The sequence below is a fragment of the Lipomyces chichibuensis genome (assembly GCF_038497645.1).
Source record: "Lipomyces chichibuensis strain CBS 12929 unplaced genomic scaffold V1513scaffold_4, whole genome shotgun sequence".
Lineage (NCBI taxonomy): Eukaryota > Fungi > Ascomycota > Lipomycetes > Lipomycetales > Lipomycetaceae > Lipomyces > Lipomyces chichibuensis.
The window spans coordinates 228432-249074 of record NW_027117456.1 but is presented as its reverse complement, the minus strand read 5'-3'; the positions used below and the strand labels follow the sequence as shown (position 1 = coordinate 249074).

The window sequence follows — 20643 nt, the reverse complement described above, 5'->3', positions numbered from 1 at the left end:
CAGTGGAGCAAATACACTCGCATATCCGGATGCGTGTGTAAGGGTAAAGACGCGACGCGAGACTGCTAAGATTTGAATGTACCCTAGCCCTGGAGTACTATGGCGACGCGGTAAAACTACGAATAATTACAAATCGAATATAAGACCTTCCGTAGTTCGAATACGAATATCAATGGCCCTGAAAATCGAAAACGAATAAGCAAAATCCTCATTCGTGTGCAGCTTTAATTGGCAAACCGATGCGGCCATCTTTGATTTAAAGCCTGATATAACGAGAATTTGATTCTTTAGTGTTGGGGGGTCCGTGCTGAGATATACGCTTATGGACTTCTTCAAGCCAGGACTAGTGCTGAATTTTACCGAATCTTCCCGTGCTGACAGCGACGCGCGCCAGAAATTACCCGCGAATATCTCAGTGACGACAAAAACTTCCACGTCCCGCACGAGAGACTCCAGTCCTGCGAGCCCCGAGTCCATCCATCCTGACGCGCCGCACGCTAGTAATCATTTTACCAAGGAGGCAATAGTCCACTTTCACACACTCACACTGGCTAACTTTTACAGATAGTGGCCATATATATATCTACTGCATATTCCGTTGATATCAAAGCTATTAGGAGAACCCGTAATTTTTAGTTTGAAGTTTCAACATATCCCACAGCGCTATATTCACAATGGTTGCCAACCAGAACGAAGTTTACATTGTTTCCGTTGCCCGTACTCCCATGGGTAGCTTACTAGGCAGTTTGTCTTCGCTCTCTGCCACAGATCTCGGTGCGCACGCTGTCAAGGGTAGGTCCTCCTCATGCTTACATACTCACAGTGTCTAATCTAACTTAACACAGCTGCTCTTGCAAAGGTTCCCAAGTTGGAGCCTTCTGCCGTTGAAGAGATTTACTTTGGAAACGTCATGAGCGCAAACTTGGGACAGGCACCTGCTCGACAGGTTGCTCTTAAGGCTGGCCTCGGAGAGCACGTCGTTGCTGCTACAATCAATAAGGTCTGTGCCTCTGGCATGAAAGCCTTCATCTTTGGTGCTCAGACAATTATAACCGGAAATGCTGATATCGTCGTTGTCGGGGGTACCGAATCCATGAGCAACGTCCCTCACTACGTTTCTGTCCGCAATGGTATCAAGTACGGAAGTGGGCAATTGATTGACGGTCTCCAGCGTGATGGTCTCCAGGACGCATACGACAACAAGTTTATGGGGGATGCTGCCGAGGTGTGTGCTGAGACTCATGATATTACTCGCGAGGATCAGGATAACTTTGCCATTGAGAGTTACACCCGAGCACAGAAGGCTCACAAAGAGGGCAAGTTCGCCGCCGAGATTGCTCCAATTGAGATCCCTGGTTTCCGTGGCAAACCTGGCAAGACGATTAGCATTGATGAAGAGGCTAACAACTTGAATGTCGAGAAGTTGAAGGCTGCTCGTACTGTGTTCAAGAAAGACGGCACCGTTACAGCTCCGAATGCTTCTCCCCTTAATGACGGTGCCGCTGCGATTATACTCGCTTCTGCTAGCAAGGTTGCAGAGCTCGGGTTGACACCGATCGCTAAGCTCCGTGGATGGGGTGAAGCCGCCCAGGCTCCCGTCAAGTTCACCACTTCTCCCGCTCTGGCCGTCCCGAAGGCTCTCAAACACGCCGGCCTCGAGCTTTCTGACGTTGACTTCTTCGAATTCAACGAGGCATTCTCTGTTGTCGGCTGCGCTAACTCGAAGATTCTCGGCCTTTCCTCTGATAAAGTCAATGTCTACGGTGGAGCTGTCGCTCTTGGCCACCCGCTCGGCTGTTCTGGTGCTCGTGTTATTGTCACTCTTTCTTCAGTTTTGAAACAGGAGGGGGGGAAAATTGGCGTTGCTGCAATCTGCAATGGTGGGGGTGGCGCTAGTGCTGTTGTAATTGAGATTTTGTAGAAAGTTGCCGTTCTTAGTGTATCGTTACAACATTTGTGTACAGGCTTTGTAATTAAGTAGAGAGGGGCGATCGCAGCGATCGGAAAACTTATATATATTATATATTGTAGGATATGGTCTAATTGCATGTTGGCTTAGAGATTAAAAGGGATTACGGAGTCGTCTTCATCAAAGGGATATTTGGAAGTATGAGATATTGAGAAAGACGTCGCCGTTACAACAAGCAAGATCCTGCGACAACAGCATGCACTTGAACAATGACGTATGAGTCTTTTATGGTATTAGTTTCTTCCCCATCAACGAGTACCTCAGTGTCTGAGAAAGCTGAGAAACAATATTATAAAATATTGTTCGAGCTACGGATATGGGTGTAGTACTCTAGCTTCATTTTCTAGTCGTAGACTTCCGTTCTGCCGCACAATACACTCACTTAAAATCTCATGCAATTGCCATACAAATAGTGAGAATGCATTAGTATATTGGCAGAGGGCATTAGCATAGAGCAGTACACTCGCGTTCACCGGAGGAGTAACAGATATTGCCGCTGTACACTGCGTAAGTCCCAGTAACTTGGACTTTATTCCGGCTAAAATTGAGTAATTTTTGTCAGATGAAGGTTGCTGCTTGGCTGTCGTTCTTACGAGATAACAAGTGTGCAGCACCAGTGTTTGATTGTAAGTGGTTACCATCGAATTAGCCAATGATCTTCAATAAGTTCCATCAACGACGGTTCCGTAACTTTACGGAGGGTGGGTGTGTATAATGTTTATGACGACTACTTGGCCTACGGGCACATATCTGGATGCAATATATAATAATATTGATCTAATTGCTTGTGTAACTGCGTGCACTGCTATGACCAACGATATTCACTGTGAGCTGATTGTGGTCGCTCGCGAAAACACGATTGAAAGCATTTTTTAGTGTTAACTAATAATTTAACTATATCGATCTTATGCAACAATCAGAGTGATATATGACCAGTTGCAACTTTGGCAGGGAAATGAAAGTTAGGAAGCCGGAAGCATATAAGGGTTTTTGTCTGCGTTCCTTAAACGTGTGAGCCCTTGAAGCAGCACGTGGCAATAATGGTCGTCACTTTGATATCGCAACCTAAAAAGTTGCAATTTGAAATGACGACCAGTCACCATTTCGGTGACTGGGTTTGGCGAGGTGCTGCACATAAGCTCTTCTGGGGCGTAGCCTGCGGTCACTGCGGCTCGAACTTGCACATTATGAAGCTAAACCCACTGTGCGAACATCCCCGGAATAACCACCATGCAGCATTTTAACTATCGTTCGCCAGGAATGTGCATGCTGCCTCCTTGGCTGTCGTCTATTCAGTGCTTCCTCGTCGCCAGTTCCTCTGCACTCCGCGACGCCCTCCGCTCCTTTCGTCTCCATTTTTTTCGCGTCCGTCATTCTTCTAGTCGTCGTCCGACCTTGCATCCTGGCGCTCGTCGTTTCCCTAACTCGTCCTGCCATTGCCTTGGCTACTGCTTCGTGCCCTTGAACAAAGTTCGCGTGGATCAGTCCAGTAAAGTCTTGTCAAACATGTCGGGGATAGTTAGGAAGCCCAATTCTGCGAAGAAGTTAGTCATATGTGTAGCAGTGGCTTGTGTTGTCCTGTTGTTCCTGTCCGCGGCAAAGGTACGCGTTAATAAACTTGTGGTGGTGAAATTTTCTAACTCTTTATAGGACACGACTTTGGCAACAGTTATAGCCGCTTCTGCACGAGATAAGCTCTCTAGCACTGTTCTTGTAGCAGACGAGAATCTCAGCACAATGCCTATCCCTCCATCACAGTCGGTTCCCACCAAAGAGGATCCCATAGTGAACGGAAAGCCGCTGGAGGTTGAATTTCTTATTCCGTTGACATCCAGCCATTTCAACTTCTGCAGATCGTTGTATACTGCCTTGATCAATGACTACCCGAAGCCCACACTTATCAACTGGGGCAAAGTCTATGCCAATGCTCCTCAGGCCCGTGTAAGAAAGATCAATGGTATCGATGAATTTCTACACCGAATGCGACCAGACCAGTATGCTCTAATTATGGATGGCTTCGATGTCTGGTACCAGCTTCCGTATCGTGACTTGGTCTCGCACTTCCTCGAGTTAGCCGAGCCGGAGGGGTACGATATTGCTGTCTTCGGTGCAGACAAGAAGTGTTGGCCGAACGAGCTAAACTCTCCAGCATGTACTAACATCCCCGAATCTACACTTCCGATTAATTCCTACGGACCTTGGACGGACGGCCGCCAGCCTGTCCTGAACCCGAAAGAGAAATTCAACTACAATCGCCCACGATGGCTGAACTCTGGCAACATGATCGGCCCAGTGTCCATTCTCCGAGAAATTTACGACCGCGCAAACTACTCTATCTCTCACGCTCCTCCAGAAGAGGTATACTCTGACCAGATGTATATTGCTGAGGTGTATGGCCAGCAAGACCTTAACATGACCGTCGATTACATGTCCGAACTGTTCCAGACAATGACTTTCTCTCATGCGGATGTAATGTTTGTGCATGATGATCTCTTCACATATCCACGGAAATCACCTTCACAACGCCGTATGCTCGCCTTCAACAAGGTTTCAGGCGCTCTTCCCCCCGTATTGCACTTCAACGGTCCGAAGAAAGCCATGGATGCTTGGTGGCCACAGATGTGGTGGTCGCGCGAGCGCGATAACCCAGACGTCCTCGAGAAGAGCAAAAAGGTGTATCAATCTGGCGGTGCTTATACCATTGATGGCCAATTCTTGTCTTGGAATGACCTCTGTGGCGATGCCGATGTTCATAACCCACCACCATGGAAGCCAGAGAACCCTTAATCCTTTTATTCTTGTATAACTGGAAGCAAAAAAAGTTTATTTGTGGGTCTGTCGGCAATATCTATATTCAGACGCGAATATCTATTGTTGGCGCCTTATAGTTTCTTTTTGGGAATTTCGTTTTATATCTCTAGTTATTTTTATAGATCTTTAATAATTTCGGGTCATGTTGGGTTATGGCTTATGGGCATGTATTAGTGTTTTGTACTTATTATCTTTATTGCGAATGGTGCCTTTTATTGTCTGACTTTATCTCATCTGCGTCGCATATAATACATATGCCGTCTTCTTAACTTGGCGGTGTGTTTTGTATTGCTGTTTTTGTTATTGCTATTGGTCGTCATATCATGTGGGTTTGCCTTTTTGCGTGTCATACTATAGTTCTACTAATGACATTGTCTCATATCGTGTGTTGGTAATGCTAGCTTTGTGATGATTATCACTTCGACAACTTGACTCATGAACTCTAGCATCGCGCTTAGTCTTGAGTAGTACGTGAATATTCAATTACCTTACGAGCTCAACTGAATCAATCAGCTACCTTAATGATACTCATCGCCATGTCATGGACTTCTAGAACCTGGCCGCTGCATATGCGGCGGCGGTGGTCAACCTTCCGACAGCGTTCGGCATTTAATCACCCGAGTATACGTTGCACCACTCCATGTAACTGGCGAAATCACACACGACCGCTATTATTCCGAACAGGATGAGAGTGAACAAGGACGGACTTGATGATGCTGTTTTTAAATTAATATGGGCTTTCAATGCCTGTTTATTTTTATAATTCCCACGCAGTCCATTCTGTTTCTCTTAATATTCAGCTCCATTTATTGCGACCAACATTGGCATAGACCAAGATTGCCAACATTGGCATAGACCAAGATTGCCAACTTCACGGGATCGAAGGACCGAATATGCTGTTCACAAGATCGAATCAGTGGCCGAGGGAGACTATTCATTCATGGTTGTAGTGAAAATCATTAGTAACGTGATCAGCGCTAATAACCATTTTAACCTCGTTAGTTCAGTTGCTGATCAGGACTAACAAACAGACTGCGTATATTATCATCCACAGTTCTCATTCGGACCGAATTTTTCTAATTATCTACCACAAGCCCACGACTGATCTTCCAATAGCCTGTTTTCCAACACTGACTTATGTGGCGGCACACCTGAATGCTGTCATATTCGGCATTAAAATCTCTTGACTGTCCTATTTCTAATGCTGCGATAATGGCTGATATCAGTCCTATGACAGAGATTTTCAGATCCTTCAACCAGTTCGTACACAAACTAAAAAACCATGGAAATACCGACACAGACTTTTTGCATGAAGCGGAGACGATAGAACATTTACTTTGTTGCTTTCTCGAGGAGGTTTACTGAGCGATATTTTTACATGAGCTGTTAGAGTTGCCCAATGCTAACGGACTCTGTCAGCACGAACAATCGTATCCCAAATGTTCATTCGAACCAGTATTAGTATTAACCAGAATCCCGAGGAAAAGAAGCATCACATTTCCATCAAACTTCATAAAGCACCAACCCAGCTTCGTACAGCCAGATGATACTCCTCTGTGCAAATTCTGGTGGGATGAATTCCTAAGAGGAAGACTCTCCATCGAAAAACTTCATCATGTCGGCTTCGACCTACGTCTTCTAGCGTGCTTGGCTATATATTGTCAAACTTCTATGCGGATGTATCTCCTCTTCACGGATTTCGTGAATGACACATTTATCAATTGTCAGAATTATAACAATACTACTGGGAATAATACACTTCCATTTCAGGATTTGCATACCTTGCGAGCTCAGCCGATTGTGTTTTTGCGATCGTATTTGTGGGATACAGGTGTTATGTTTACAAATATATCGCCGCGAGAATTGCAAAACGTGATCACTGTTGCTATTGAGAATGTATTGGACTTGGTTCATTTTCCGAAAGAGTCGCTTATTAGCATGGGACTCCCGGCGCCGGTCGTAATAAAACGGCCGCGCAGGGTCTCAGGTAGTTTGAGAACAAGCCACCGGATAAGGAGGACAAAGAGGACGTGATGAAATGACTGATGGATGTATGTAGTAGATCTGTACGTCTCCACTGATAATTGCATAACGTGACATATGCTTGACATGCTGACATTTTCGGTTACTATCAATCAACCGGGCGCGATCAAGTTCGAACCCATCACACACAATACACATACATATAGTATGTCTATCTAATAGAACTGTTCGTACAAATTATCTTGGTCCTCGGTTCCCCTGGACTGCTGCCGTTGGTATAATTCTGCTAGGAAAGCTGGACTACTCGCTTCTTCGACACCTTTGTCATCTCTGTATTCACAGTACCAATTAGCCTGAGTACAAACTAGACATAAGAATCTGTTAATATCCAGTGCTACTTACCTCTTCCTAATAAATCTTGGAAACCTAATACTTAATCCGCGATCTGATAGGATTCCCTGCGCAGCAGTGTACACAGGACTTAAAGTAACATCGGCAAACTTAATCTCCCAGACTTCTGCATATAAATAATCTATGTTAGAAATTGTGCATGCTGGATTTCCAGAACAGAACTAAGTTACCCTGTGGCACCCAAAAGTACTCCGGCGTGAGCGGCGTTTCAAAATCAGCCGGCTTTAATCGTGTTACGTTAATTGTTCCCTCGTCATATTTGGCTTTAATCTCTTTATACATCGCATCTGTAAATCCGGTCATGCATTTACAGACAGCTTGAAAGACGCCTGTATCCGGATCACGGACAGCCAAGAGTACTGGTGACCAGAAATTCGACTTTCGTCCGTTTCCATACCATCCACCTATTGGCACCAAATCTAACGAATCTGCTGCGGAATCGTAATCTTTCTTCACCTTTAGCCAGGACTCACGTCGAAGATCAGGAGTATATGTAGATAGAAGGGCCTTGGTTCTCCTAGTAGAGACGGTCGTCGTAGCGGCAATGGAGTCCAGTAATTTCACCATTATTCCTTCACATTTGGATTCGATTGATGACTGAAAAAAGGTAGATATGGCGTCTTGATCAAGAGGGGTGGCATCAATATTTTCAGCGTATGCGAATTTATGAGGTACGGGAGCAAACGAACTACGCAGAAGTTCCCGCCTTGTTCGAAATGGGACGTCCAATAAAGACTACAACAAAACATTATATCAGATCCCCTAGATCGACAAATCTTTCACTGGCAAATCATACGTACCTCTCCATTTAGATACATTAAGTCGAAAGCGAATAAACAGACGGTCACAGATATACTGGCTATCTGCACGTCTTTACGACCCCGGTTTGCCAGACTCTGAAATGAACCCAATGCACCGGTGCCTTCGTTGACAGCAACAATTTCGCCTTCCAGAATGAAAGACCTTGTGCCGTCCAAAATAACCCTGTGTGATTGCAACACGTCAACAATATCAGGATACTTATCTGTCATGAGCTATTATTTTTAGTAAATCAGTCCCTTGTAGCGACCAGTAGAGGATTCTTACTTCGAGATGCCGACTAAAAATTGAGATCTTCCCGCTGTCATCATAATGTATCTGTGCTCGCTGACCGTCGTATCTGACAAAATAGGTCAGATTCCAAACTCATCTAACTTGGCAAAGCACCACCCATGTCTCATACTTGAATTCGCAAGCAAATTCAGTGTGCTCATTCCCAATCTTTAACAGCATTTCAGACATGTCCTTAGTAATACTACCCAGCATGGGTAAAATTGGTATATGTAAGGTCATAGGACATGACTCTGCCAACTTTTCAACACCAGACACCAATAACCCGGCTATGATGTCGTTATAATTAGGATGTCGTGCGTAGCACTGACGTACGATTTCTTCTGCCTTTTGAAGCTTATCTTGAGCACAATCAGTGCCATATTCAGTAAACGTGAAAGCTCTAGCTAGAGCTGTCAGCATTGTTGTCCGAACGGCACCTATTCTTAGCTAGGAGTCCAGACTCAGCATTCCAAATCACAATAATATGTAGTATTGTACATACGTGCTGCACGAACGTTCTCGTGAGATATCTGACTTCCTCACCTCTACCTCTGATAAGAAGTTTTTCCACCAGCTTCTGTTTCAGCTCCTGGCTTTTGCTCCCTTTCGCGACCGCTATTTGCAATAGCGTGTCATATACACCTTTGATGGTCAATCGCGGAGGATCTACAAGTGTACGGACGGACACCTTTGCCTCGAATGCAACATCACCTATATCTCCGTGCTTATCATACAAGCTTTTTAGTGCTGGCGCCGATATTCCCGAGACAGTCTTTAAAGCTTTCGATAATATAGATCCACCAATACCCAGTTCTAAGGCAGTGTATGGTGGGCCAATCGAATTAGTAGAGAGCCATACAGCTGATATAATAGCTGATTTGTCCAGTAGTGTGAGCAGGCGTATGAAGTTGGTGAGGCCATTGATGATCTTGATTCGCGATCTGGTGGCATCCACTTGGGTAAAAAGGTGCGTCAGTAGAAGGTACGGGGCGGGGACCAAGCTCTTCAAAGCAGTCAGATGCTCAATAGGATCAAATTCAGGAGGGCTAATGGTAAAGTCAATAGTCGCAATCGAGCCGTAAATTGCTGCCATAGATTTCAACGCAACCTCTTTGGCGGGTGACGGCGGCCGGACTCCACAGTCGACGGCCTCGGCAGCCGTTATATCACTTTCGGATAGCTTTAGCATATCAGACTTGGAATTAGATTCTCCAGTACTATCAAATATAGTAGAGTGTTCGGGATCCTGTACGAGCTGCTTTGCAGTGTTTTGATTGAGCTCGCGATACTCGGCGTCGAACTGAGCCTGCAGTTTCCTTGCCAGCTCTTCGTCGGCGATTTCATTTCCATTTTCAGATTTCTGATGAGACGGCTTCCATATTCCACCTGTATGATCAGCCGGTGAATTATTCAATGATCGATTGGCAAAAAAAAAGTCTAGCGTTCTCTTTGAGCCAGGTGATGAGTCGGGCGTTGCTGCTGTCCTAGTCCTGTTACGCTTTGGAGTCCCATTACCGCCATCTGTTGTCCGTTTGGGCATATTTCAATGTCGCGGTTTGCTTGAGATGCCATTCAATCTCTATGTCGCGTATATCTTTCTGCCTGACATTTCCGTAGGACAACACTGCTGGATCAACCATGCAAGAGAATTGTCCCAGGTAGTCATTTCAGCGGGATCAGGGGTCGAAATAAAGTTTGGCGACATCTCTGATGCAACGGAATAATGCTGTGCTGGCGGAGTACGGGACACCACACATTGATTGATATTAGTGCACCGATGATTACTGTCTAGAAGACAAGTATGGGGTCAGTAATAACAGAATATATCAATGAAAAGCTCCCCAGAGTCGACGCCCTGGGAGATCTCGATAACATCATTTCCAGTTTAGAAGATCAGCAGGCCGCGCTGAATACTCAGGCATGCTCTCCACATCTTCGAATTTTCTGGCAAATAGTTCTGGAATATGCTAATTCTCAATAGATCCAGGATATTCAAACGAAGATTGCCTCTGAGCGCGATGCATTGTTTTCCTCCTCTGACGCGATAGTTAAGAGGGCAGCTGAATTCAGAACGACCCATGGAAAGCTGAAGGATAAGCTGATCAATGCCAGTTATCGGTCGCGACCGAAGTTTGTGGACGATCTACAAGGGCTCGTTGCGGAATTGGAGAAATTGGAAATAGCTAGAAATTATTTTGTAGTTCTCGGTGAAGTTCAGAGCATAAGGTGAGCACTAAAGGCCGCAATTAGTTTGTGTGTTATTGATTAAGGCTATAGCGAGTCTGCGAAAACAAAGATCCTGGACGATCCAGATATAGCACTCCAGAAGCACAATGAGTTAGTAAAGCTTGTGGATCATGTATATGAGCAAAGTCGCGAAGCAGAGGACTCCGCTGTTCATCTTGTCGACTTCTTATGCAGGTCAAAGGAATTTCTTTGGTTGGAATTGAAGGAACGACTTACTACGTAAGTTCTGTTGCAGACGCGTCACTGTATATTCCGACTAAATTTATCAGTGAATTCCGTGCCTCACTCGACAGAATTGGCTGGCCGAGACGCGTTTCACTTGAAGTGAACTTTGAAGACTTTAAAAGAACTTTCAATAAACTTCTGCAGTTTCAGTTTTCCATTGTATCTCATCAAGCAGGTGAAAGTAAAGCACCCGATTTGATTGTCGCTCTTGAAATTCTCGCTGAACCTCTTGAATTGCGATTCCGATATCATTTCGAAGGAAATCGAGAAACTAATAAAGTCGACCGAGTAAGTACGCAATGGGGTGATTAGTTGAGAATGGTTCAGAGCTTATTTTTAGCCCGAGTGGTTTTTCTCACACTTTATATCAACTGTCGAAGACCACGAACAATTTATGGAAACTATTGTTCAAGCGATCCTAGAGCAGTCGCCTTACACATCGAATCGGGAAGCTCTTCATGAGCTCATTTACGCATACCTGCCATCAGTTCAACGAAAACTCAAGACAATTGTTCCGGTGGTCATGCATGAACCGCAGCTGTTCAGTCATTTAATGCTCGAAACGATGAAATTTGACGACCATCTTCGCGACACTTATCTTTTTGCACCCTACGGTCAAGAAGAGTGGGCGGGCGTTACTGGTGATATCATGTCGAAGCCAGAATGGTTTGATGCTTGGCTCTCGGTCGAGAAAGAATGTCTGTCTATTTTGCATTATTGCCATAGATTCTTTCTGTTAACTTCATTTAGTTGCTTTGACTAGATATCAGGAAATTATTACAACCCCGGATGCTTGGGTTATCGACTTCGACTCAGTTGGTGAAACCGAATCCAAACCGACAAAGTCAGCCTTACGGTTACGTGACTTACTGGAAACCATCAGTGAGCGCTACAAACCACTGAAGTCCTTTGTTCACCGTATTCGCTTTTTGATGGACATTCAGATTGCGATTCTCGACAGTTACCACAATAGAATATCTTCGTCATTAGATGCGTTCGAGTCACTGACCTCGTCGATTGTCCGAGCGGTGTCCGGTGTCCACGAAGAGGAACGAAAGAAAATGGTAGATGGCCTGGCTGGAGTTGAGAGATTATGTCGTGCGTACGGAAGCGCGTATGCGATTCGAGATGCTCTGACTGATTGGGGCGAAGAGATCGTATGTGTGGTTGTATTTTAAGTAAGCACGGTACTGACGGATATCAGTTTTTCCTTGAGCTCTACGAGGAATTAAACCGAAGAGCGTCACGAAATAAACCTAACAAGATTCCCAAGGAGCTGGAAGAAATCTCATATAAAAGGCTTCCAGAAGCACTTGAAGAGGACGGAACAATATTCGACGAAATTATCAAGGCATATGATGCTTTACGGACTCGAGCTGAGAATTTGATTATCAAGCATCTGTCTCGCGAAGTACAGAAAGCTTACAAGTCCGACAGTGTCTTCCGACAATCAGTCAAGTCCAAAGATGGCTTGGTAGCGGATTTGTTTAACTCATCTGCTTCTATTGCCGAAATGATTGCATTCCTTTCCAAAGCCTTATCGCAGACGTCATTTACGAGAGTTTCTAGAGCCTTGTATCGCTCTTTTAACATTTGAAACGTGCCATTGTGTGACGGACTAAGCTCTACAACTGAAGACGATCGGAATATACGATTCGAATGTACGAAACTACTTGAAGTCAGTCACACTCCAAATAGCTATGATCAAATTTGATAGTTTGCTTGCTTCGCAGTTGCAAAGTCTATCTTCCCACTTAGTGAGAGCCAAGAAGAGTGGAATATATTCCCTCAACCCAAATTGAATGGGCGATTGCCAGTGTAATGTCTGCATTGCCTATCATTCACAATGATTATATTACCTATATACATATTAAATTTTTCAAGCTCAATGCAACTCGGATTTGGAAAAGCCAATTAAACGCCTAACAATGATGTATCCTCCAATGCTAAATCCCAAAATAAGTAAAATCCACAGCAATCTCATTTAGGATTTAGGCAGTTTGCCTCGCGCCGCTTGCTTTATTTCATCGAGCAATATCTGGCCCAATTTGAATGCTTTGCTGACTTTATCATTCTCGGTCGTGTTGGCCTCTGTAAAACTGTTAAATTCTTGCCACCGCGAGTCAGCTATTAGCGAGATGATCCATACTTAAATTCTGCGTAAAACTTGGTACGTCATTTACATTCCGATGAATAGCACGGACAGCTTGATGAAAGCTCTCACTTTCAAGTAACTGTAGAGAAGTTAGTACCTACTTCTGCTGACTTCTTGAAATAAGATTCAATCCCACCTTCTGCGTTAAGTATTTCTGTAGCAACATCCTCCAAGGCATGGTCAATCGTTGATTCAAGATTACGACCTCTTAAAGAGACGTATTTGAGATACTGAAATCCGGACCTATTACGAATATAAAAAGAAAATAGATCTTGCTTAAAAGTCGGGTGGACAACCATTTGACCAAGATCTCATCTGTGTGAATTAAGCGTTTTGTGCTGCAGATACCATTACGCCACAAGAGTCTGACTGCGCCACGCAGCCCAGCCTCACCTTCAAAGTCGACAAAGAAAATATCTAAAATCTCGAATTATTTCTGTAATACGAATCCAGTGCTTATTGATAGGCTTGTTTACAACTCGATTAGTTGTAAGTGGTCGGAGTACATATTTCGGTATATACTTTTGTAATTGCGCTTGTTAATAGTCGGCATGGATGACAGTTTATATGACGAGTAAGGAAGTTGCTGTCGTGCAGTATGCGGAACGCTGATGTTAACTATCTACAAGATTCGGAAATTTCATCGGTGACGCTGATGATTCCGATGCCGAGTCGCAAGATCAACAAGGTCAAGAAGCGGATCAGTACAATGAGCGAGCCTACCTCGATGAGGACGATGGATTTTCAGAGCGCGAAGGGTATGATCGTCAAGATGTCATGGAAATTGACAGTAAGTTTCGATGGGCACGACCCTTAGGAAGATTTTACTTGATGTTGAAACGTGTCTAATGATATTTTTAGATGAGCCTACAACAGCGGTTGTGCTTCATGAAGACAAACAATATTATCCTACAGCTGAAGAAGTTTACGGTCCCGATGTTGAAGCCATGGTTCAGGAAGAGGATACACAACCTCTATCGGAGCCAATAATTGCGCCAATTAAGGTGAAGAAGTTCGCTGTGGAAGAAGCTGATTTACCGGGAGTCACATTTTCTCGCGAATATATGATGGACCTCATGAACTTTCAGGAAGAGATAAGAAACGTTGCGATAGCCGGACACTTGCATCACGGAAAAACGGCTTTGATGGATATGCTGGTTCAAGAGACTCACGATGTCAAGGATTTCGCTGGGAAGCGGCTCGGTGAGCAGATCCGATATACCGATACACATTTGCTCGAGAGGGACAGAGGTGTCAGTATCAAGTGTTCGCCGATGACATTACTTTTGCCAAATGGAAAGGGGAAGTCACACTTGTTCAATATTGTTGATACTCCTGGACATGTTAACTTTGTCGATGAAGTTGCGTCTGCCTTTAGGCTTGTTGATGGCGTGGTGGTGGTAGTGGATGTAGTGGAAGGAGTCATGGTTAACACCGAGCAAATCATTCGGCATGCCATATCAGAACATTTGCCTTTAGTTCTGGTAGTGAACAAGGTAGACCGACTGATTTTAGAGCTCAAGTTGCCTCCGGCGGACGCATTCTATAAGATACGATACTGTATTGAGCAAGTGAATAAGACCATTAGGTACCGTATAGTTTTTTTGAGAATACGTATGCATATTAATTGGCTTTCAGAAAATTCGTGCCGGGCTCAGATATTTGGCTGTCGCCAGAGAAGGGCAATGTGTGCTTTGCATCGACAAGTCTTGGATTCTGCTTCAGCCTCAAGTCGTTTGCCCAGATGTATAGTGCTGTCTATGGTAAGTGTGCCAATTGACTATCAATTGAAGCCAATTTGCTTATGATTACCAGGTGGTTTCAACGCAAATGATTTTGCTTTACGATTATGGGGAGATATATACTTCAACGCTTCGACAAGGAAGTTCACTCGACGTGGTCTGGAGTCCCACAGTAAGCGGACATTCGTGTATTTCGTTCTAGAACCTCTATACAAACTGATCGGGCACGTATGTTACATCGTATGGTTTACATATGTGAGTACTCCTCTGACAGCCATGATAGACACTCGGTGAAAGTACGGACAATACTAAGAAGATTCTCGGCGGATTTGGCATATACTTGACGCCTTCACAATACAAACTGGATCCAAAACCTCTTTTGAAGTTAGTCTGCCAGAAATTTTTCGGGTTATCAACAGGCTTTGTGGATATGATATTGGACCGTGTCCCATCACCGGCAGATAATGCGTCGACAAAGGTCCGTGAGATTTCATTTACTCTCTGATTGTTGTACTAAACCGTGATAGATCGAAACGACATATACGGGACCACTGGATTCAGAACTCGGACGGTCGCTACTCAAATGTGACCAGGACGGGCCGTTAGTTGTACATATCACCAAGCTCTTCAACTCGACTGACGCCACAGAATTCTACAGCTTTGGCCGGATATTGAGCGGAACCCTGCGAAGTGGGCAACAGATTCGCGTTCTCGGTGAAGGTTACTCGCTGGATGATGAAGAAGACATGGTGCATGCTACGATCACTGACATGTGGATACCTGAAGCCCGGTATAAGATTCCGATTGCTGGTGTGCCGGCTGGAAATTGGGTCCTAATTGCTGGAATCGACATGTCTATAGTGAAGACTGCTACAGTCGTGCCACGGAACTTAGCGGACGACGCGTATATTTTCAAACCAATCAATCACTTTACGCCGTCGGTATTTAAAGTTGCCGTCGAGCCAGTTAATCCTTCAGAACTACCCAAGATGCTTGACGGCCTGCGAAAAGTGAACAAAAGTTACCCGCTGTTGCAAACAAAGGTTGAAGAGTCTGGAGAACATATAATTCTGGGCACGGGAGAGTTATACATAGACTGTGTTCTGCACGACCTTCGTCGGTTATATTCAGAGATTGAGATCAAAGTTTCAGATCCTGTGACGCGGTTCTGCGAGACCGTTGTGGACCAATCGTCGATTAAGCCGTATGGTGAAACACCAAATAAGAAGAACAGAATTTCGATTATTGCAGAACCGCTAGATCCTGGAATTAGTGAAGATATTGAGAATGGCAAAGTGAGCATCGAATGGCCAGTTCGGAAGATTGGAAAGTTTTTCCAAGAGCAATATGAATGGGATGCACTTGCGTCCCGATCCATTTGGGCCTTTGGACCTGAAGATACTGGACCAAATATTCTCTTGGACGACACATTGCCAAATGAAGTCGATAAGAAGTTGCTCAACTCAATTCGTGAGTCAGTTAAGCAGGGATTCCAATGGGCAGTTCGTGAGGGTCCGTTGTGCGAAGAGCCGATCCGCAATACGAAGTTTCGTATCATGGATGTGGAGCTGGCAAGTGAGCCTATTTATCGTGGTGGCGGCCAGATTATTCCTACGGCTCGTCGAGTGTGTTACTCATCGTTCATGACTGCATCACCGAGATTAATGGAGCCGTTGTATTCTGTCTTTGTGACTGGACCGGCAGAGTGCTCTGCGGCATTGTACACTGTTCTTCAGAGGAGACGAGGATATGTTCTTAAGGAGGACCAAATTGCGGGCACACCGTTATTGCATATTGAAGGACGTATTCCAGTGATCGATTCGTTCGGATTTGAAACTGATCTACGAGTGGCTACTCAGGGCCAGGCGATGTGCTCGCTAGTGTTCGAAAAGTGGCAAATCGTTCCTGGTGATCCCTTAGATAAAGACATGATTATTCCCCCTCTTCAGTCTGCAAGCGGGCAGGCACTTGCTAGAGACTTTGTTCTGAAGACGAGGAGAAGGAAGGGTTTGAGTGAAGAGCCTACGTTTTATTCGATGTAGGACCTGTATAACAGCCTTAAAACGTGGGACTTTGGTGGAATAACACGTTTTAAATATTTGTAAAATATGACAGCTAAAATAGGACCTAATAAGTATATGTAATAAACCATGGAAGATCAATGAATATGTTGAATTAGCTATTCCATATTGTACAAGGAGAGTTGTGAGGAGGAGAGAATACAGTGCATGAGTGACTCAGGGTTACTACTGCACATGAAAGCACCCAATTCGAAATTTGTTGCCTGGCGGGCTGCTGAATCGCAATCAATCGATTGGACTCAATCAGGTATTAGTCCAGGGGCGCTGCACAATAATAGACAATGTTTGCTCGTCCGGCTTTACCATTCACGGGATCGCCGTCAAGGATTGCCTCACGAATATATTGCCGTCATCCAACTTCATCAATTCCGCGGTCGCCGGCATCAGTTGCAACGGTGTTGACTTCAGTCCACATACGACCAATGTCACTAATGTGTACTACAGTAGCTGCCATGTCTGGGGCAGCGGCTTCGGTGGCGCTGTCGACGGCAGGAATGGCTATTGCGACGCTACATCCTGGGATTCGGAAGCTGATGGGACAATTAGATGATTTGGCCCCGCGGTTCTTCTTGAAGCAGGGACAGATCGATATATTGAAAGGTCCTGATGAGTTTTATACAGTACTAAAGCAAAAAATTGCATCGGCGAAGAAAAGGGTGTTTCTTGCGACGCTGTACGTTGGGAAGACGGAACATGAGCTAATTGACGTTTTACGCACTGCTTTATTGAACAACCCAGACTTGAAGGTGTATCTACTCATAGACGCTCTGCGAGGGACAAGGGAGGCGCCGAATCCGTCAAGTGCGTCGCTCATGGCTAAACTAGTAGCCGAGTTTGGCGAACGAGTCGAGGTAAAACTATTTCATACTCCTAATTTGAGAGGGATGAAGAAGGCGATGATTCCGACGCGACTGAATGAGGGCTGGGGATTACAGCATATGAAGCTGTATGGATTCGATGATGAAATTATTCTGTCTGGGTAGGCATAGTAATGATTAGAGTGCCTGGTAAGAGTAAGCTGACATGATCTAGGGCGAATTTGTCGCATGACTACTTCACCAATCGACAAGATCGGTATTATCTCTTCAGATCAGCGGATATCACCAATTACTACAAAAAAATATACGACGCTGTTGGGTCATTGAGTTATGCACTCTCCACGGATGATTCCCCGAGTGGATTCCATTTGAGTTGGCCATTGACAAACCCAGCGCCGCAACCAACGAAACGAGCTCTCAAGTTCGTAATGGTCGCTACGCAGATACTGACACCGCTGATACGTCCTTCATTATCGGATACCACCCCTGGAGATATTGGACTAGAAGATGCATCGACTGTGACTGTCGTGTACCCCGTTTCTCAGTTTACACCTCTATTGTCACCAAATGCATCCACAGAAGCACCCGCTATCCAGCATTTGCTGGACGTTCTAAAAACAGATCGATTTTCTTGGATGTTTACGGCGGGGTATTTCAACATCCACCCAGACTACCGGCGCAAACTTCTCAGCTCAAATCCGAGAGAAGGCATGATAATTACGGCGGCACCAGAAGCCAATAGCTTTTACCAATCTGCAGGAATTTCAGGATATCTTCCACCGGCGTACACTTTACTTGCCAAGGAATTTGTCAAGGACGTGAGCAGGAGACAAAAATCCGATAAAATACACCTGCTTGAGTGGCAAAATGGAGTGCTAAATCAGCCCGGAGGATGGACTTACCATGCAAAGGGAATTTGGATCTGTCCGCCAGAGTTCGACTCGAGTGAGGAGAAGCCGTGCGTCACCGTTATTGGATCATCCAATTTTACGCGGAGGTCACACGCTCTGGATCTGGAATCAAATGTCATCATTTTCACACGCGACGAGGAATTAAGGTCGAAAATGTCCGATGAGATGCAGAATTTAAGGCGGTTTACGAGGGAGATGAATGAGGAAAATTTTAAATCAGACGATAGAAAGGTTGGATGGGGCGTTAAGGCTGCATTGGCAGTGCTAGGAGGCATGCTGTAAAGTAGTAATTGTATAATGTATGTGCATTTGGCCAAGGAAATTTGTGTATAATATACAGGCAATTATAGATTGGAATAGGCGTTTAATGACCACCTGTCGATCGACTGACAGGATTGAGGTCGTAGACAGTCAGGTGCAGTTAGAAGATGAGTCGAAAAAGATTGCATGGGTTAGATATTCGAGTAAGAGTGACTCCTACTAGTTCGTGTATTTTGAGACACAATAATTTGCTCCAGTGGATCCATTGCTTCTGGAATGTCTGCACTTGCATTAAACGGCCACCAAACACCGGATTTAGAACAATGCGAACAAAATGCCGAGATCTGCTGGTCCCGCCTTGCATGCACACCTGGCAAGACCAGATGGCAAGTGACAAGCCTCAGCACACGAAGGCGAATAGCTGTGCTCGCATATGTATAGATCTCCTTAACGAGAATCTATCGTGGAATGTCTGCGGAGACTCATGCAGTCAGTCCCCTTCATTATTTAAGGAGCTTCAGGAGAGTAAACTAGCATTCCTCTTTGGGAATAGTTGATGTAGGCTTCCAGCTGATCACTACATAAGCAGACTTAGATAACCCGATATAACTAATCATAACGTTGTCAGAACAAGTCTGGGTTTGAGTTTGTTCAAAATGACCTCCGAGAAATTCCATAATTCCGCCCCTACTATACTACTAAGGGCCATGAGTCCAGCTGCAGCTGGTTAGTACATGACGGAAGCGAATAATTCATATGAATCTATGCATGGCCATGTTAACTCGAGTCGGAATATCGGATGATGTATTCCGGCTTTGTAAGCGAGTATGCAATTTACTAATAAAACTTTCGCGGTCAAAGAATTGCATTGTCCAGACGACCTCAAACACTACCTATTGTTCGTTTGCAAATAGCAGAAAGCATCTCAACACGTCAAAACTCTCAATGGCGGTGATGAGACTCTGGAAACAACACTTTGCGGCTGTTCTTGGAGCGTTAACTTCAAACAAGCTCAATAATTGAGGAACACAATGGATACCAGTTGAAGGTATCAATGAGGACCGACCCATTACTTGTGAGGCTCTACCAGTGTTAAAACCCGATTTTTATTGTTTGGTGGGCACGTATAATCGCCCCTACTACTACAGAGAAGACAGACTTTAATTATAAACGGAGATGAGGGTTACAGCAAACGAGTCAAATTATCGTCGATGAAGACCAACGACAAAATTGCGCTAATAAATATTTGACACTGTTGACAATGGATCACACTAGTACGCACGCATTCTGGGGTCCTGTAACATAGCTCACGATATCAAGTCTAGCATTGACGACAGAAAATTCTATTAAGGAAGATTTCGTCAGAATTATTCTCAAAGAGGACCGATCAGTTTTAGATTGCATATTAAGCAAAATATACAGAAGAAAGCTTCGGTCACAGAGACTTGTATTGTGATTATAGAGTCTTATAATTCGGTATCTCTAGCCGATCTATGAAGCTTGTTTTTGTAGAAGCTGGGAAGAAACTGCACCATCGTTAGGATAGCAAGTGCGAAGGACAAACGCAGCAGTAACGGAGGACAAATAAAAACCACGTATTGAGCTTGGCCTGTCTCTTGGGTCTTTATGGCACAGCAGATAAAATGTTTAAGAATTTAAACAGAAAGGACGACTTCCTGACCACGGCGACTTCGACCGTGATGACGACTTCAAGGGCAGTGAGGCCGAAAAACTGACTAAAATACGGGCTTAAATAGCTGGGTGGCTTTATCGCGGCGGTGTATGTGGCGGTGATTGAATCCAATCATGCAGAAATGGGCATCAAAGTCTATTTTACCGCTAGTCTTAAAGAAGCATTGATTGGTTTCACTCTCCTTGAATCATTCCGGCAGCACAAATACTCATCAAGTAACCACACACAGTCTTGAACATGATGA

At 44.6% G+C, this 20643-nt stretch overlaps 6 protein-coding genes across 6 annotated transcripts; 5 read left to right on the top strand and 1 right to left on the bottom strand.

The window, feature by feature from the left end:
• Nucleotides 1-576: 576 nt before the first annotated feature.
• V1513DRAFT_215950 (Thiolase, N-terminal domain-containing protein) lies at nt 577-2099 on the top strand. Its single transcript, XM_066894371.1, has 2 exons — nt 577-792; nt 846-2099. Exons 1-2 carry the CDS (start codon nt 675-677, stop codon nt 1919-1921), a joined length of 1194 nt encoding a protein of 397 aa, XP_066755566.1. The 5' UTR covers nt 577-674; the 3' UTR covers nt 1922-2099.
• A 1376-nt stretch (nt 2100-3475) lies between these two features.
• V1513DRAFT_423223 (uncharacterized protein) lies at nt 3476-4756 on the top strand (the record flags this gene model as incomplete). Its single annotated transcript, XM_066896023.1, has 2 exons — nt 3476-3571; nt 3620-4756. 2 exons carry the CDS (start codon nt 3476-3478, stop codon nt 4754-4756), a joined length of 1233 nt encoding a protein of 410 aa, XP_066755565.1.
• Nucleotides 4757-6978: 2222 nt separating this feature from the next.
• On the bottom strand, nt 6979-9806 carry V1513DRAFT_423222 (uncharacterized protein; the record flags this gene model as incomplete). The annotated part of the gene is made up of 7 exons (XM_066896022.1): nt 6979-7093; nt 7166-7280; nt 7345-7909; nt 7975-8208; nt 8261-8333; nt 8397-8713; nt 8769-9806. 7 exons carry the CDS (start codon nt 9804-9806, stop codon nt 6979-6981), a joined length of 2457 nt encoding a protein of 818 aa, XP_066755564.1.
• Nucleotides 9807-9935: 129 nt separating this feature from the next.
• Nucleotides 9936-12629, top strand: V1513DRAFT_462402 (TIP-1 family-domain-containing protein). Its single transcript, XM_066899932.1, has 7 exons — nt 9936-10184; nt 10248-10492; nt 10544-10732; nt 10783-11026; nt 11079-11436; nt 11489-11895; nt 11943-12629. The coding sequence occupies exons 1-7, from the start codon at nt 10068-10070 to the stop codon at nt 12333-12335; spliced, it is 1953 nt and encodes a 650-aa protein (XP_066755563.1). The 5' UTR covers nt 9936-10067; the 3' UTR covers nt 12336-12629.
• Nucleotides 12630-13444: 815 nt separating this feature from the next.
• On the top strand, nt 13445-16677 carry V1513DRAFT_374593 (P-loop containing nucleoside triphosphate hydrolase protein; the record flags this gene model as incomplete). The annotated part of the gene is made up of 7 exons (XM_066894860.1): nt 13445-13467; nt 13523-13683; nt 13755-14481; nt 14532-14656; nt 14709-14863; nt 14919-15113; nt 15163-16677. The coding sequence occupies 7 exons, from the start codon at nt 13445-13447 to the stop codon at nt 16675-16677; spliced, it is 2901 nt and encodes a 966-aa protein (XP_066755562.1).
• A 533-nt stretch (nt 16678-17210) lies between these two features.
• Nucleotides 17211-18727, top strand: V1513DRAFT_374594 (uncharacterized protein; the record flags this gene model as incomplete). Its single annotated transcript, XM_066894861.1, has 2 exons — nt 17211-17695; nt 17749-18727. The coding sequence occupies 2 exons, from the start codon at nt 17211-17213 to the stop codon at nt 18725-18727; spliced, it is 1464 nt and encodes a 487-aa protein (XP_066755561.1).
• Between the last annotated feature and the right edge of the window lie 1916 nt (nt 18728-20643).

Bases quoted from the DNA above. Each gene is read 5' to 3' on its own strand.
- V1513DRAFT_215950 (XM_066894371.1), top strand. From the start codon at position 675: ATGGTTGCCAACCAGAACGAAGTTTACATTGTTTCCGTTGCCCGTACT. The intron at 793-845 runs GTAGGTCCTCCT...AACTTAACACAG, and splicing joins CGGTGCGCACGCTGTCAAGG to CTGCTCTTGCAAAGGTTCCC.
- V1513DRAFT_462402 (XM_066899932.1), top strand. From the start codon at position 10,068: ATGGGGTCAGTAATAACAGAATATATCAATGAAAAGCTCCCCAGAGTC. The intron at 10,185-10,247 runs GCATGCTCTCCA...AATTCTCAATAG, and splicing joins AGGCCGCGCTGAATACTCAG to ATCCAGGATATTCAAACGAA. The intron at 10,493-10,543 runs GTGAGCACTAAA...TTAAGGCTATAG, and splicing joins GGTGAAGTTCAGAGCATAAG to CGAGTCTGCGAAAACAAAGA.